Source organism: Rutidosis leptorrhynchoides, chromosome 8 (assembly GCF_046630445.1).
Source record: "Rutidosis leptorrhynchoides isolate AG116_Rl617_1_P2 chromosome 8, CSIRO_AGI_Rlap_v1, whole genome shotgun sequence".
NCBI classification, from domain to species: Eukaryota; Viridiplantae; Streptophyta; class Magnoliopsida; order Asterales; family Asteraceae; genus Rutidosis; species Rutidosis leptorrhynchoides.
The window spans coordinates 47,881,639-47,896,340 of NC_092340.1; the positions used below are offsets into that span (position 1 = coordinate 47,881,639).

General features: G+C 34.2%; 1 protein-coding gene and 1 long non-coding RNA gene across 5 annotated transcripts; one reads left to right on the top strand and one right to left on the bottom strand.

Moving 5' to 3' along the window:
• The first annotated feature begins 1,083 nt into the window (after positions 1-1,083).
• LOC139861485 (uncharacterized) lies at positions 1,084-14,155 on the top strand. 2 transcript variants are annotated; one of them, XR_011763774.1, is made up of 21 exons: positions 1,084-1,199; positions 1,728-2,799; positions 3,219-4,964; positions 5,339-5,680; positions 6,286-6,376; positions 6,473-7,169; positions 7,566-7,645; positions 7,713-7,797; positions 7,878-7,969; positions 8,951-9,019; positions 9,111-9,147; positions 9,234-9,316; positions 11,405-11,833; positions 12,000-12,036; positions 12,124-12,181; positions 12,266-12,405; positions 12,503-12,568; positions 12,691-12,805; positions 12,899-12,937; positions 13,140-13,479; positions 14,116-14,155. XR_011763774.1 is itself a non-coding variant. In XM_071849880.1 (20 exons), exons 2-20 carry the CDS (start codon positions 1,878-1,880, stop codon positions 13,265-13,267), a joined length of 5,256 nt encoding a protein of 1,751 aa, XP_071705981.1. In that variant the 5' UTR covers positions 1,084-1,199; positions 1,728-1,877; the 3' UTR covers positions 13,268-13,579. The 2 variants fall into 2 exon arrangements, 1 of the variants encoding a protein (XP_071705981.1); XM_071849880.1 differs by lacking the exon at positions 14,116-14,155 and having other exon boundaries at positions 13,140-13,579.
• Positions 3,119-14,200, bottom strand: LOC139861486 (uncharacterized). Of its 3 annotated transcripts, XR_011763776.1 has the most exons (5): positions 14,065-14,200; positions 12,507-12,578; positions 6,694-6,855; positions 6,277-6,535; positions 3,119-3,512 (listed from the first exon to the last, which is right to left on the bottom strand). It is a non-coding gene; the product is annotated as an uncharacterized lncRNA (long non-coding RNA). The 3 variants fall into 3 exon arrangements; XR_011763775.1 differs by having other exon boundaries at positions 6,277-6,855; XR_011763777.1 differs by lacking the exons at positions 3,119-3,512; positions 6,277-6,535; positions 6,694-6,855 and adding an exon at positions 8,649-9,307.
• Positions 14,201-14,702: the final 502 nt, after the last annotated feature.

A 14,702-nucleotide genomic window follows, 5' to 3' on the forward strand; every position in this document is an offset into this window, starting at 1 on the left:
AACCATACAACTTCTCATTCATTAACTTACTCTACATATCTAAAAGAGGGAGCTCAAATGAATAGTGAACTTCACAATTCTCACAAATTTACACCAAACTTTTTAGTTATTACAATTTAACCCCACTTTTTCTAATACTTAACTCTATATTTTTCACAAACTTATCACAACTTTTCCACACTTTATAATTTAACCATACAACTTCTCATTCATTAACTTTTTAATTATTACAGTTCAACCCCACCTTTTTTAATACTTAACTCTATAGTTTTTATAAATTTACCACAAACTTTTCACACTTTATAATTTAACCATACAACTTCTCATTCATTATAAATCGAGCCCATACTTTTTACTATCTACTAACTATTCATTATTATTATTATATTATACGTTTATCTAAAAAACAAATCAATGAATAACAACTAAGTCTCATGCTTAATATATTTGTACCCCATGCTTTGGATGTTATACACACAAAGAAACACTGACTATGACTAAATTGAGGGGATAAATGGTAAAAAAAAAATTTTTGGCTAAAATTGGGATTCATCTTTTCGTTCAGGTTGAGTAACGTTTAACCGACATAACCGTTAAATTCAAATAATTTTACGAACTAAACGCGATAAATTATATTCGAAGCGGAGCCCCGACGCGAAGCGAGGGCTCCTCACCTAGTTAATAAATAATAGATAAAAATGTTACATCTTATTTCTGCCGTCTTTAATTGAAATGTCAACTTTTATGAATATAAATACAAAAATAATAAATCAAAATACATAATGAATACATTATAGTTTAGTAAAATATTATTAATCGAAGAAATAGTGTGGTGGTTGTAAATCGAAGAATCTCTAACGAAGACTCAAGTTTAATTTATATGTCCCTCAACTTTAGACATCTGTCTTGAGTTTTTCTTAATATAATAAACAAATTTTAATATTAATATTATTTTTCGTAATTTTTCGAAATTACGAATAAAATGAAAGTGGACGTTTATTTTGAAACATATCTAAAAAACTCAAGTAAAATGGGACGGCAGGATACTTATATTACTATCTTTGTTAACCCCCCATTTCTGTTTCTTGATCTCTTCTTACACACAATACAAACACACACAATTGTACTTGCTTGGTTACAACACATTGACTTGATTCTCCGGCGAATTATTCCGGCGATGCCGCCTGAGCCTGATATCGGTGAGCTCAGCTTCACCTAAATTGCAAATTTACAAATTCTATACATGCGATTCTGTTTTACTTCTCTACTAGGTTTCAATTTGATTCCGTTTCAATTAAATTAAAACCTCATTTCGTGATTAAAGAATTAAATTCATGAATTTACAAAGATGTACTGTAGTGCTGGTTTAATTTTGCTTGTTTCTTTTATTATGTTTCGAATATCTGGTTAATTAAATTATGAATTGCTTATTTTCTACCCTTACATGAAATATTGTAAATTATTATTATTAATTAAGTATTATGGAGACCTGGAATTGTTGAATTTATCATGAATTTCCTTTGGTATTAATTGCATGACTTTAATTTGTGTCCTAGAAGAAAATAAATAAATAAATAAATACAATGTATTGATTTTACCCTAAAAGTATGCCCTTGATTTTACATGTATACCTCTTTATAATTATGTCATTGAATAATTGAATAATGAATGTTACTCTTTAGTTGGATGATCACTAAAATTAGAATCTAATTTGGGGTTTTTGGCAGGTAATTTTCAGATAATGGAAATTAGAAAATCGAGTCTGATTTTTTAATCTTTAAATTTCGGTTTTGGTGAAACGGATAGAAGTCGGGGTTAATTTAGCAGCAAGAAAGTAAGTTAAGTCAATTTTGGTCTTTAGGTTTTAGAGTTTTGGTATGAACTTTGATAGAGGTTTTCGAATCCCTTATACCGAAAATAGGGATTCATGGAAGCCTCTAATTAATGGAATGCCGATTCCAATTGAGAATGGAATCGGTCATGGTCAGGGTTCAATGCCGATAATGAGCAACGGAAATGAATTTGTGGGTGGGTGGGACCCTACGTTGGCTTCAAGGAGGCCGATTTTGATGAATAATAGAACTTTAAGTGGCCAACAATCGTGTACTACGAACGATAACGGAAATTATTGGAGTTCGCCTACGGAGAAGATGATTCTACAAGGGAATGGAAGTGGCGAAAACGGGAATCATTGGACTCTTAATGGGAATGAAAGAGGCGGGAATGGGAATCATTGGAGTATACATGGGAATGAATTTGATGAGAGTAGGAATTCATGGAATCCGGTAACTACCAAAAAGATAATTTATGAGAAACCGCATCCAACTCATGTTGAGATGCAAGAACGTCGAGTAGAAACCGAGAATTGGCAAGATTTGATTGGGATGTATACGGGTGTTTTGCCACAAAATACACTTGATAGTAATAAGATTCATGAAGATAGCAATCGAAGACCACCGAAAGTGGTTCCAAGTAACGAGAAACCGAAGTGGGTTACAAGACCTAGCCGACGTCAAGACCACGTCTCGAACCAAGCCTCAAACTTTATCTCAACTGACCCTGCAAATTGGAAATGTGGTAATTCGGAAACTATCGTAAGTTCTAGTAGCAACTTAACATGTGTGTCATCTGCAAATGAAGCATGCAACAATGGTGTTTACGATCTAAGATTATTATTTAATCAAAATCGACCTACTCAAGTTGAAAGCAATATTATGAGAACTACATCGTGGACTTCTACGCTTGAAAATCACCCGGCTCAAAGGTCAACTTCAAACAACTTGATCAGTAGACCAAAAGGTGAGCACTCTTGTTAATCGCCAGTTACTATAATCACTAGATTAACTAGATTAATCAAATATGATATAACAGTATTTAGTTTAGTGTTAAATATTACACAAACCTTGCATTTTTCTATTTCAAAATTTGGTTTTCTTGCAAAGTAACCAACTTTGTTGAATTGCAAGACTGCAAAGGTACACCAAATTAGCAACATTAGGAACAATTTCTTATTCTTATGGTTTATTGAAACAATTATAAAAATATGATTAGGATAATTTGCTTATGCATATCTTATTAGTACTGGTTTAACATATTACTAACAGGTATCATAATCACTTAGCACAAAATGGACAATTCACCCATTTTTTATATATAAACATTTTTTACATGCAGCAATATACATATTCTATAATGAGAGTTAACTTTGTTTCTCACAGATGGATTCCCAGGTGCGAACCAACATGCCGCCTACGACCCAAGTTCACCACCAACATTCAAGCCCGATGCAACAGCCTTTAACATTCTTAATTCTTACCCTTTTGATCCAATCACACCATATAGTTCACAAAAATATAAACAGTGTCAATGGGTACCAAAACAGGTCAACTTTCAAGCAGCCGAAACCTTTACTCCAGTCAAACAGAGCAATAATTATCGTACCGTATCAACAAAAGATGCAGATGATCTATACAACGAGCTATTGCAGACCATTAACAACTCCCCACCTTCTTCTGCAATTTCAACGTCACAAAACGAAAACGTTAGATCTAACGAGAGAGATGAACTGGTGTTTGACTTGAACCAAACCCCCGAGCAACAGACTCCCGATACAAACAAAAATTTCCCGTTTGCCCCGGTCACACCTTACAATCAACAAAGTCAATGGGTAGCAGAAAAAGTCAACTTTCTAGCAGAAGAAACATCAACGACAGATCAAACCGTATCAACAAAAGATGCCGATTATCTATACAACGAGCTCGTGCAGACCATTGGTGACTCGCCACCTTCTGCCATGTCATCAACACAAAAGGAACAAATCGTTTCTAACGAGAGAGAAGAACAGGTGATCGACTTGAACCAAACGCCCCAACAAAAGACTCCCAGTAGAAGGAAAAAACACCGCCCAAAAGTGATTAGAGAAAGCAAACCGAGAAGAACACCGAAGCCTAAGGAACCGGCAAATGGGTCGACCCATGAGACCCCCAAGGTTAAAAGGAAGCATGTAAGAAAACAGGGTGTGAATTCGGGCGAGAACACCCCGGTCGAAAGTGTTACGAAAAGAAAGTACGTGCGGAAGAATGACATCAGCGAACCACCGTCGGTTGTAGAAACAGCACCCAAATCGTGCAAGAAAAAGCTGAACTTTGACTTGGAGTGTCCACCACAAGATGAAAGCCATGAGAATATAAAAAGTCAACAGGAGGTATACATTAATCTGAATTCTCAAGAAACACAACAAAATAGACGAATCGATGGAGTACGTGTGACACAGCATAATGAATATACCGGGGGTAATAAGGTAAATGACCGTGTTGGAATAAAAGATAATTTTGTTCAAGCAAATACGGTGCCAATATATGTGCAGGGTACCCCGATTATAGATGAAAGAAGAGGTATCAAGAGACCGAAATCGAATGCAAACGCCTTGGATTCATTCTTGCAATACCAGAAGTTTTTGTTAGGGGTTGCAAACCGTTCTTATGATCAAAAAAGTTTCAATCTTTTTGATAATCACAAGAAACTGAAGATGCAAAACGAGTATCAAGATCAAGATCTTGAAGATAATGCAAGACAAATTAATAACATTTACAGAAATAGTGTTGGATCAGCCATGCAGTTACTGAATTCTTGTATAAGAGTTGACCAATCTTGTACGGTAGTTAATAGTCAACCACCGTTAGATGCTACACGTCATCTACAGAAGCAACACGTGCTACCTGGAATGCAACCGCGCACGATGAGAGCATCGAACTATACTCCGAGTGAGATGATCAGTTGGAAGCCAATTCAAACTACACCAAAATGGGACTCTAGATATACAGTTTCGACGTACCCTTCTGCTAATTCATTTGAAAAGAAGCAAAATGCAAAACCAAGGTCATATAACCAAAGATTAGATGGGTTGAGCCAGAATCTTCAGCAACAACATCAAGGTTATCAGCAAGCATCAACAATAGCAAGAGGTAAATATTTAATTTAAAATAAGTATAAAGCATAAAGGTGGCAAAATGGGCGGGTTGGGTAACTAGTCTAAATACGTATGGTTTGAGCGTGCAACTTTTTACTATCGGCCAGTTGGGTTGGCTGGATGACATACATAAACTTCTTCGCCTTCCATTTTGTGATTTTCAAAAGTATATTTACAAAAAAATATATTATAGCAATGCTAATTCATTCCGAGTAACGCCAACCTATACATTACCCGTTGATCCATGAGGTGGGTAAATATTACTACCTTTACTTTTGAATAAAGGCAAGGTTTTTTTTTTATTAATATTATTATACAATACAATGTTACAATGTTTAGCGTGTCTGAAATTTCTAGCTGTTTATGCAGGACGACAAAGAACAAAAAAAGTTGAACTTTCGGTTGAAACTATTACACATATGTTAGAAGGTTTACACATCTATGATGGAAATAAGAAACTGCAAAATCAACTTATTGTGTACAGAAATAGTGATGCCATGATCCCATTTGAGCCTATCAAGAAACGTGCTCCGCGTCCTAGAGTAGACCTCGACACCGAGACAGAACGAGTTTGGAGACAACTAATGGGTATCGAAGGAAGTGAGGGTCCAACAACAAAAGATAAGGATAAAGAAAAATGGTGGGAAGACGAAAGACGAGTGTTTCGTGGGCGAGCGGAATCGTTCATTGCTCGTATGCATCTTGTTCAAGGTATAAATCATCTAAATTCCAAGATTTGATTATTATATTGGAACAGTGATTATAAGGAAACTAGTTCAAACGAATTAATCAATTTCAATATAGATCAAAGCTATAACTGGACAGAAATGTTTAGTAGCTTAAACCAAGAAAGTTAAATGCTTTTCATTCAATTTACAACAAGGTTGTAAAAGTCGCTAGACGAGACGGAGACAAGTCGGGTCGACCAACGTTGACTTTTAGTGATAAATAAATTATATATATATATATATATATATATATATATATATATATATATATATATATATATATATACACACACACACACACACTTTACATAAATATATCAAACATAAAATATAAATATTTATGAGATAGATATATGGCACAAAACCTAATTTTGAGAAATACAATTTTTTTACCAAACTTTGACTTTGACAGACTAAGACCCGACATGAACCAACCCGACTTTGACCCGAATTTTTAGCATTGACCAACTTTTAGGCGATTTTGGGTGACTCGGGACGGGCTAGTCCCAAACTAAAGCGTCGGTTGACTTGGTTGACTTTTACAACAATGCTTTACAATATGCCATTATTAACTAGTACCTTTTGCAGGAGATAGAAGATTCTCACGTTGGAAAGGATCCGTAGTTGACTCAGTGATTGGTGTCTTTCTCACACAAAATGTTTCCGATCATCTTTCTAGGTCAACTTTTATAACCCATATTATCAAACTACAGTTAGCAACTGTTGATAATACAAATTAATCAACATTTTTTTTGTTTTTTTGCAACATATGCAGTTCTGCATTTATGTCTCTTGCAGCAAGATTCCCCCTTAAGTCAACATCAAAAAACGAACTATGCTGCCAAGATAGAGTACGAAACGGGCCATATTCAGTAACAGAGCCAATTGAATTCACAAAATCTTCAGAATCAATTAAAAACATGACGCATCGAACTTCTTTAACAAAAGGTGCAATGTATAATCATAATAGTATATCAGTGGAAGAAGTCATTTTACCCCAAGATTCTTTCAGTTCTTCCACAATTGATGAATTTAGGTCAAGTTCAGGGTCAAACTCACATGTAGATGATGTAACAATAACCGGCTTTAAAACCCGTAAACAGTCTGGCCCACTTCTAAATCTTATGCAAGATTACAACCCAATGTTTGGAGGAATACCTAACATGCAAAACTCATTTGAGAATACGGTTTATGAAGCAAGTTCAAAGCAAAAAGCTTCTCATGATCCACCAACTGGGCCCGAACCAAATAGTTCCAAGGGCAGTAAGGTAAAAAACGCAGACGAAAGAAAACAAACGATGCACTGGGATAGCTTGAGAAAAGAGGCACTGTTGAATGGTAAATCAAAAGAGCGAAACAAAGACGCAGCAGATTCGCTCGATTATGAAGCACTGAGACGTGCACATGTCGACGAGATTTCGGATGCTATCAGAGAACGTGGAATGAACAACATGTTAGCTGATAGGATGAAGGTACTACAAATTCTTTACATCGTGTGTTTATTACTTACTATAAGACAAAATTGCGTGGATAGTCCCTGTGGTTTGTTCAAATTTGCAAATATAGTCCCTAATTTTTTTACACGGATTCATGATGTTTAGCTCATGAATTAATTTAACGGAAAATTTTAACGACTGTTAGCTGGTGGGACTATCCACGAAAAAATTTAACGGAAAAATTTAACGACCGCTAACTGGAGGGGCTATCCACGCAAAAATTGCGAACCACGAAGAATACTCGTGCAAAATAAAATTTAGGGACTATATCCGCAAATATGAACTAACCACAGGGACTATGCGCGTAATTTTGTGTTACTATTATTGTTATATCTTTGAATATCTTTGATTATAACTATTGTGTATATGCAGGATTTCCTTAACCGTCTAGTGAGAGATCATGGATCGATTGACCTTGAATGGTTAAGAGACGCACCACCTGATAAAGCAAAGTAAGCCATCCGAATGCATAAATGCAACTTATTGCTTTTAAGTTATTACTAACGTCTTGCATCGCAGGGATTACTTGCTGAGCTTTCGAGGATTGGGACTGAAAAGTGTGGAATGTGTTCGCCTGTTAACGCTTCATCATCTTGCTTTTCCAGTAAGTGCTTGTTAATTATTATAAGACCAAAAATTGTTACATGTTTGAGTAATTTCTACTTGCATGATATCATTTTCCAGGTCGATACAAATGTTGGGAGGATAGCAGTGAGACTAGGGTGGGTCCCTCTCCAACCACTACCTGAATCGCTCCAACTACATCTACTCGAGATGTAAGTATATATAAGTAGTTCATGCAACTAGAGATGCACATAAAAACCGGATCCAGATCCGATCCGAAGACCCGATCCGGAACCGGACACAACGAGAACCGGACACATCAAAATCCGGATCCGGATCCGATCCGGTTCCAACCGGATCCAGATTTTCACCCTCACCGGATTTTTTGCGGATATAAACCGGATTTTATCCGATCCGATTTGGATCCGGATTCGGATCTGATCCGGTTTTTCAAAAAAGCCCAAAATTTAGAACTATTACTTGGACCTCATTTAATTTCAGCCCAACATTGTATATGTATCTTCTAGTGGCACAGCTCCTTGTCCTTTATAGCCACATGGTGTCTCTTTAGGTTTCTTCCACAACCGATGTGGGACAAACACAAAGTTCTATTAATTATTTGGGTGATCCAAACCACAAGTGAACTAAGTTAATAATTAATACAGTAGTATCAAAATGGTGATTTGCATGAATGAATGAATAATGCTATTGAACATAATAATTTTATTTAATACTCGTACATAATATAGGTGTTTTCGTAGTCCATAAACAAATAAGTAGACTTCGAGTTGAGAAGATAATCAAAAAAATTACATATTTTAAGAAAAACTAGCAATTTTTTATTATTTATAGTGCGTCTAATAATAATGCGGTCATTGATATGTTAAAACTAGCAATTTATATTATTTATACTAGTAATCTAATAATGATGCGGCCATCGAATCCTAGTCCGAAAAAAATCCGGAAAAAATCCGGTCGAGAACCGAAAAAAGACCGATTCCAGAAAAAATCCGAAAAAAATCCGACGCCGAGAACCGGAACCGGATCCGGAACCGGTTCCGAAAAATCCGGACAAAAAAAATCCGGTTTTCTTTTTGTCCGGATCCGGTTTTTTATCCGGTTTGTGCATCTATACATGCAACACACATTGATTATTAAGTTATAAAAAGGATACTGATTAACTTTCTGAACAGGTATCCAATATTGGAATCTATTCAAAAATACCTTTGGCCCAGGCTGTGCAAGCTGGACCAGTTGACTTTGTAAGTAACTCGTATCCCTAAACAAAATAGAATATGCAGAAATAAACTTGTAGATATTCGTTTAGCGGACTAACATTTGGTTCTTTGGCAGATATGAGTTGCACTACCAAATGATTACATTCGGAAAGGTATTTCAGTATTATTACACCTAAATTCCTAGATCTTTATAATTAAGAGTACAAATTTATTGATGATTATGTAAATTTAAATGAAGGTTTTCTGCACAAAGAGTAAGCCAAACTGTAATGCATGTCCGATGAGAGCTGAGTGCAGACACTTCGCCAGTGCCTATGCAAGGTAAGATAATCAATAAAATAAGTCAGCTCCTTTTAATAGTTACCTGCTATAGTGTGTGTTATAGTGTGTGTGTGTGTATATATAGCATATGTATATAGTACGTACACACATATATATATATATACATACATACATATATACCCCCACACATAGATGTATATATATACCCCACACATATATCTACATATATACTATATATACTATATATATACATACATATAGTATAAGTATGTACCCCCATACATATACTATATGTATGTATATGTATATATATACCCCCACACATATATCTACATATACTATATATATGTATATATATACTATATATAGTATATGTATATATATGTGTGGGGGTATATATATATATCATATCATATATGTGTGTGTATATATATATCATATCATATATGTGTGTGTGTATATATATATCATATATATATATATATATATATATACATATAGTGCCTATGCAAGGTAAGATAATCAGTAAAATAAGTCAGCTCCTTTTAATAGTTACCTGCTATAGTGTGTGTTATAGTGTGTGTGTATATATATATATATATATATATATATATATATATACATACATATACCCCACACATATATCTACATATATACTATATATACCCCCACACATAGATGTATATATATACCCCACACATATATCTACATATATACTATATATACATACATATAGTATAAGTATGTACCCCCATACATATACTATATGTATGTATATGTATATATATACCCCACACATATATCTACATATATACTATATATACTATATATATACATACATATAGTATAAGTATGTACCCCCATACATATACTATATGTATGTATATGTATATATATACCCCCACACATATATATACATATACTATATATACTATATATATACATACATATAGTATACTATATATATGTATATATATACTATATATACTATATGTATATATATGTGTGGGGGTATATATATATATCATATCATATATGTGTGTGTGTATATATATCATATCATATATGTGTGTGTATATATATATCATATCATATATGTGTGTGTGTGTGTGTGTGTGTGTGTGTATATATATATATATATATATATATATAGTGCCTATGCAAGGTAAGATAATCAGTAAAATAAGTCAGCTCCTTTTAATAGTTACCTGCTATAGTGTGTGTTATAGTGTGTGTGTGTGTGTGTGTATATATATATATATATATATATATATATCCCCACACATATATCTACATATACTACATATACTATATATATACATACATATAGTATAAGTATGTACCCCCACACATATACTATATGTATGTATATGTATATATATAACCCACACACACACACACACACACACACACACATATATATATATATATATATATATATATATATATATATATATATATATATAACCCTAAACCCTAAACTTTAAACCGTCGTGTTAAAAACTCTATCTAAATCCTAAATCTAAACCCTAAATCTAAACCCTAAACCCTAAATTTCTAAACCCTAATATCTAAACCCTATAAACACTAATATCTAAACCCTAATATCTAAACCCCAATAGCTAAAACCTCAAAATACGCTCGAAAAACACGATAATTGTTATATATTACTTCTTCGAGCGTTTTCCCGCCAAAATAAAAACATTCATCACGAAGTGTCTCTTCTAAATGTTCATATTTTCGTGTGATCTTGATGCCGGAAAAAAAAATTCAAAAAAAACGAAAAAAAAAAAAAAAAAAATTTGCTTCCCCCCGATTGGTTACTATATATATATATATATATATATATATATATATATATATATATATATACCCCTATACATATACTATATGTATGTATATATATAGTATATAGTATATATATATGTGTGGGGGTATATATATGTATGTATGTATATAGTATATATATGTGTGGGGGTATATATATATGTATGTATATATATAGTATATAGTATATATATATGTGTGGGGGTATATATATGTGTGTGTGTGTGTGCGCGTGTGTTTTTATTATATGTAGATATATTATATTATATATGACTATATAACTAACATCTTATCGTGCAGTGCAAGGCTGGCACTCCCGGGCCCAGAAGAGAAAAGAATAGTGACTTCAGATGCTCCAGTTGCAACTCCGATACCACCTATCGTTAACATGCCATTGCCGCTGCCGCTGCCGCCAGCTGAGAACAACTTCAATACGATCAGGACGTTATGTGAGCCAATCATTGAGGAGCCAAGTACGCCTGAGCCAGAAGTTGCAGAATTAACGATAAGTGACATCGAAGATCAGTACTATGGAGACGATTATGATGAAATCCCGAGTATCAAACTCAACATGGAAGAATTCACAACTAATTTGCAAAATATAATTCAAGATAGCAAAGAACTTCAAGAAAACATGTCCAAAGCATTAGTTGCATTAAACCCTAATGCTGCCTCTATCCCTACACCTAAACTGAAAGATGTTAGCCGGCTTCGAACAGAGCATCTAGTGTAAGTTTTTCAAGTTCTACATATGATGTATGTGTGTGTGTGTGTGTGTGTGTGTGTGTGTGTGTGTGTATTCAAGGGTGAAAATAACACGGGAGGGTTAAAGAATAAAGGTTAATTAATCATGTATGATACAATTTGCCCCTTAATTAATCTCACCCTGCTGCAGGTATGAACTTCCAGATTCACATCCGCTTTTAGACGGGGTTAGTAATTTTGTTACTGACAATGTTTTAATGTGTGCATGTACAATTGTACATAGCCAACTAATTTCTACATGCTACTGTTTTCAGTTTGATAAAAGAGAACCCGATGACCCAAGTCACTATCTCCTGGCAATCTGGACACCAGGTTGGTGTCATAATGACCCGATCGTTAGTTTCATGCCGTAGTGATCTAAAACATGCTTCTCCTAATTTGAATGTTTCCTGTTAGGTGAAACTGCAAATTCAGTACAGCCACCTGAAATAGAATGTCCGGCCCAACAATCAGGCCGGTTGTGCGATCGAGCAACATGCTTTTCATGCAACAACGTAAAGGAATCAAATTCACAAGTGGTTAGAGGCACTATTCTGGTAAGAAGCCTTTTTTAATAATATATTGTATGCATACTACTGTAACTATAGCGTAAAACAAGTTATACCAACTACTTTTTATAAACTTTTATAACAGATACCTTGTAGAACAGCAATGCGAGGTAGCTTTCCGCTCAATGGTACGTATTTCCAAGTGAATGAGGTACGTAATCCTAAAAAATTCAAATTTACTTTTTCACATCAGTCAAATGTTATTAATGCTATTAATGCTGGAATAATTAAATTATGTTAAGCATATAATCTGTATATATGCAATATATGCAGATGTTTGCAGATCATGAATCAAGCCTTGAGCCTATTGCTGTACCAAGGGCATGGATTTGGAATTTGCCAAGAAGAAAAGTTTATTTTGGGACTTCTGTAACAACCATCTTTAAAGGTAAACTCATAAGCCATATATTATGTTATTTTGCTAAAGTTAATATGATTATTTAACTAAGATTAAGCAAATATATTATGTTATTTTTTCTAGGGTTAAGTACCGAAGGAATTCAATACTGCTTTTGGAAAGGTATGTATCATTTTAATATCCAAACTACATTATAACTATAACTATATACTAAAAGGCATGAGAGTCTACTGTTCACAGGGTTATTTTAGTCTTTTTACTTCTTGTTATAAATCAAAGAGCATTGATCTTACACAAGTTTAGGCTGTGTGCATAGCAAATGAAAGTTACATTTTACAATGGGATTATGTTGAAATAATTGCAGGGTTTGTTTGTGTAAGAGGGTTCGATCGAATAAAGAGAGCACCTAGACCTCTAATGGCTAGGCTACATTTCCCTGCAAGTAAGTTACTTGCACAAAGAATGAAGAAGACAACTAATAATAATAAATGAGCTATAAAACACAACAAATAAAGCTTCGGGTTAACGAATTGTGGCAGATAGAGATTTCAGAGACTAACCAATTGTAGATTCATTCAACTCTCCATGCTTGATTTATGCAACCGCATGCAGAAGAATGTGGTTGCGCGTGAGATTGATACTATGATTATTTCATTTCCCCGGTCGTTTAATACCAATTTAGACCATTCTTACATAAGAGAGAGGTAACTTAGGGGATAGATTATTATTTTTTTTTTAGTTATAACATAACTGTGTTTAGTTTCACACAGCTGATCTAATAATAATCCAATATTTTGGATCTCATATATTGTTTGTGCAACTAATGTAATTTGCCTTGGTTATATAAGCCATACTCATGCCAAGTGGGTAAACGGATTGCTGTTAACTTTCGGGTAGGGGTGTCCAATATTCGGTTTCAAACTGTTTAATCTGAAAATCCGAAATCGAATAGAATGAAAATTGGAAGAAAAAAAAATCAAAACCGAATCTGAACTCGGTTTCTGGTTTGGTATTGGTTCAATCTACAAATCTGAACTCTGTTTTCGGTTCGGTTAAGACAAAAATCGAAATTAAAATTGAATATAACTAATAATATACTCCGTACTAAATAATTATTATCTATAGCCACCAAACTGATTTTAAAGCTAAAAATTGGACAAATTGAACCGAAGAAACCGAAAACCTACGAACAACCCTACTTTCGGGTTTCATTATTTACCCCTAAAATTAACTGTATTTTGTAAGCGCTATCACATCAAATCACATAAGAATAAGGAAATAAAAGTTACCTGGTTGATGTAAACCGTATAACCATGACTTCGTACAACAAATATATGCAGGAGGCCATCCTAGAGAAAAGACTGGAATCTTTGAACGATAAGTCGATAATCAAGGTGGATTTTGATGTATTATACAAAAAAATCGTATGGTAGTGACTATGTATTATCATTTTGTTTCTTATGTTCCCTCCACTTTCGAGCGATACCAATACAATTGTCATGAACCAAAACCAAATCCAATCTTGGGCCCAGCCCAACAATAATCGGTTCTTTTTAACCGATTGTGCCTAGCAATGATAACTACATCGGATATCTATCCGATCTTATCCTGGATGTGGATCATTTAAATTGATGAATATTGGATATGAATATGAATATTTATTGGGTCATGCCCCGTCCTAATCCATCCGGACGAAGTCACCTACATCTGGTCCCATTGCGATGATCGACTCCAAGTAATGTCTCTAAAATGAGCAAATGCACAGCGGAAGATTTCTTTCATACCTGAGAATAAACATGCTTTAAAGTGTCAACCAAAAGGTTGGTGAGTTCATAAATTTATCGTAAACAATAAAATTCATCATTTTGATAGACCACAAGATTTAAATGCTGCATGGTACAAATAGGCCCGAATCCTACACCCACCT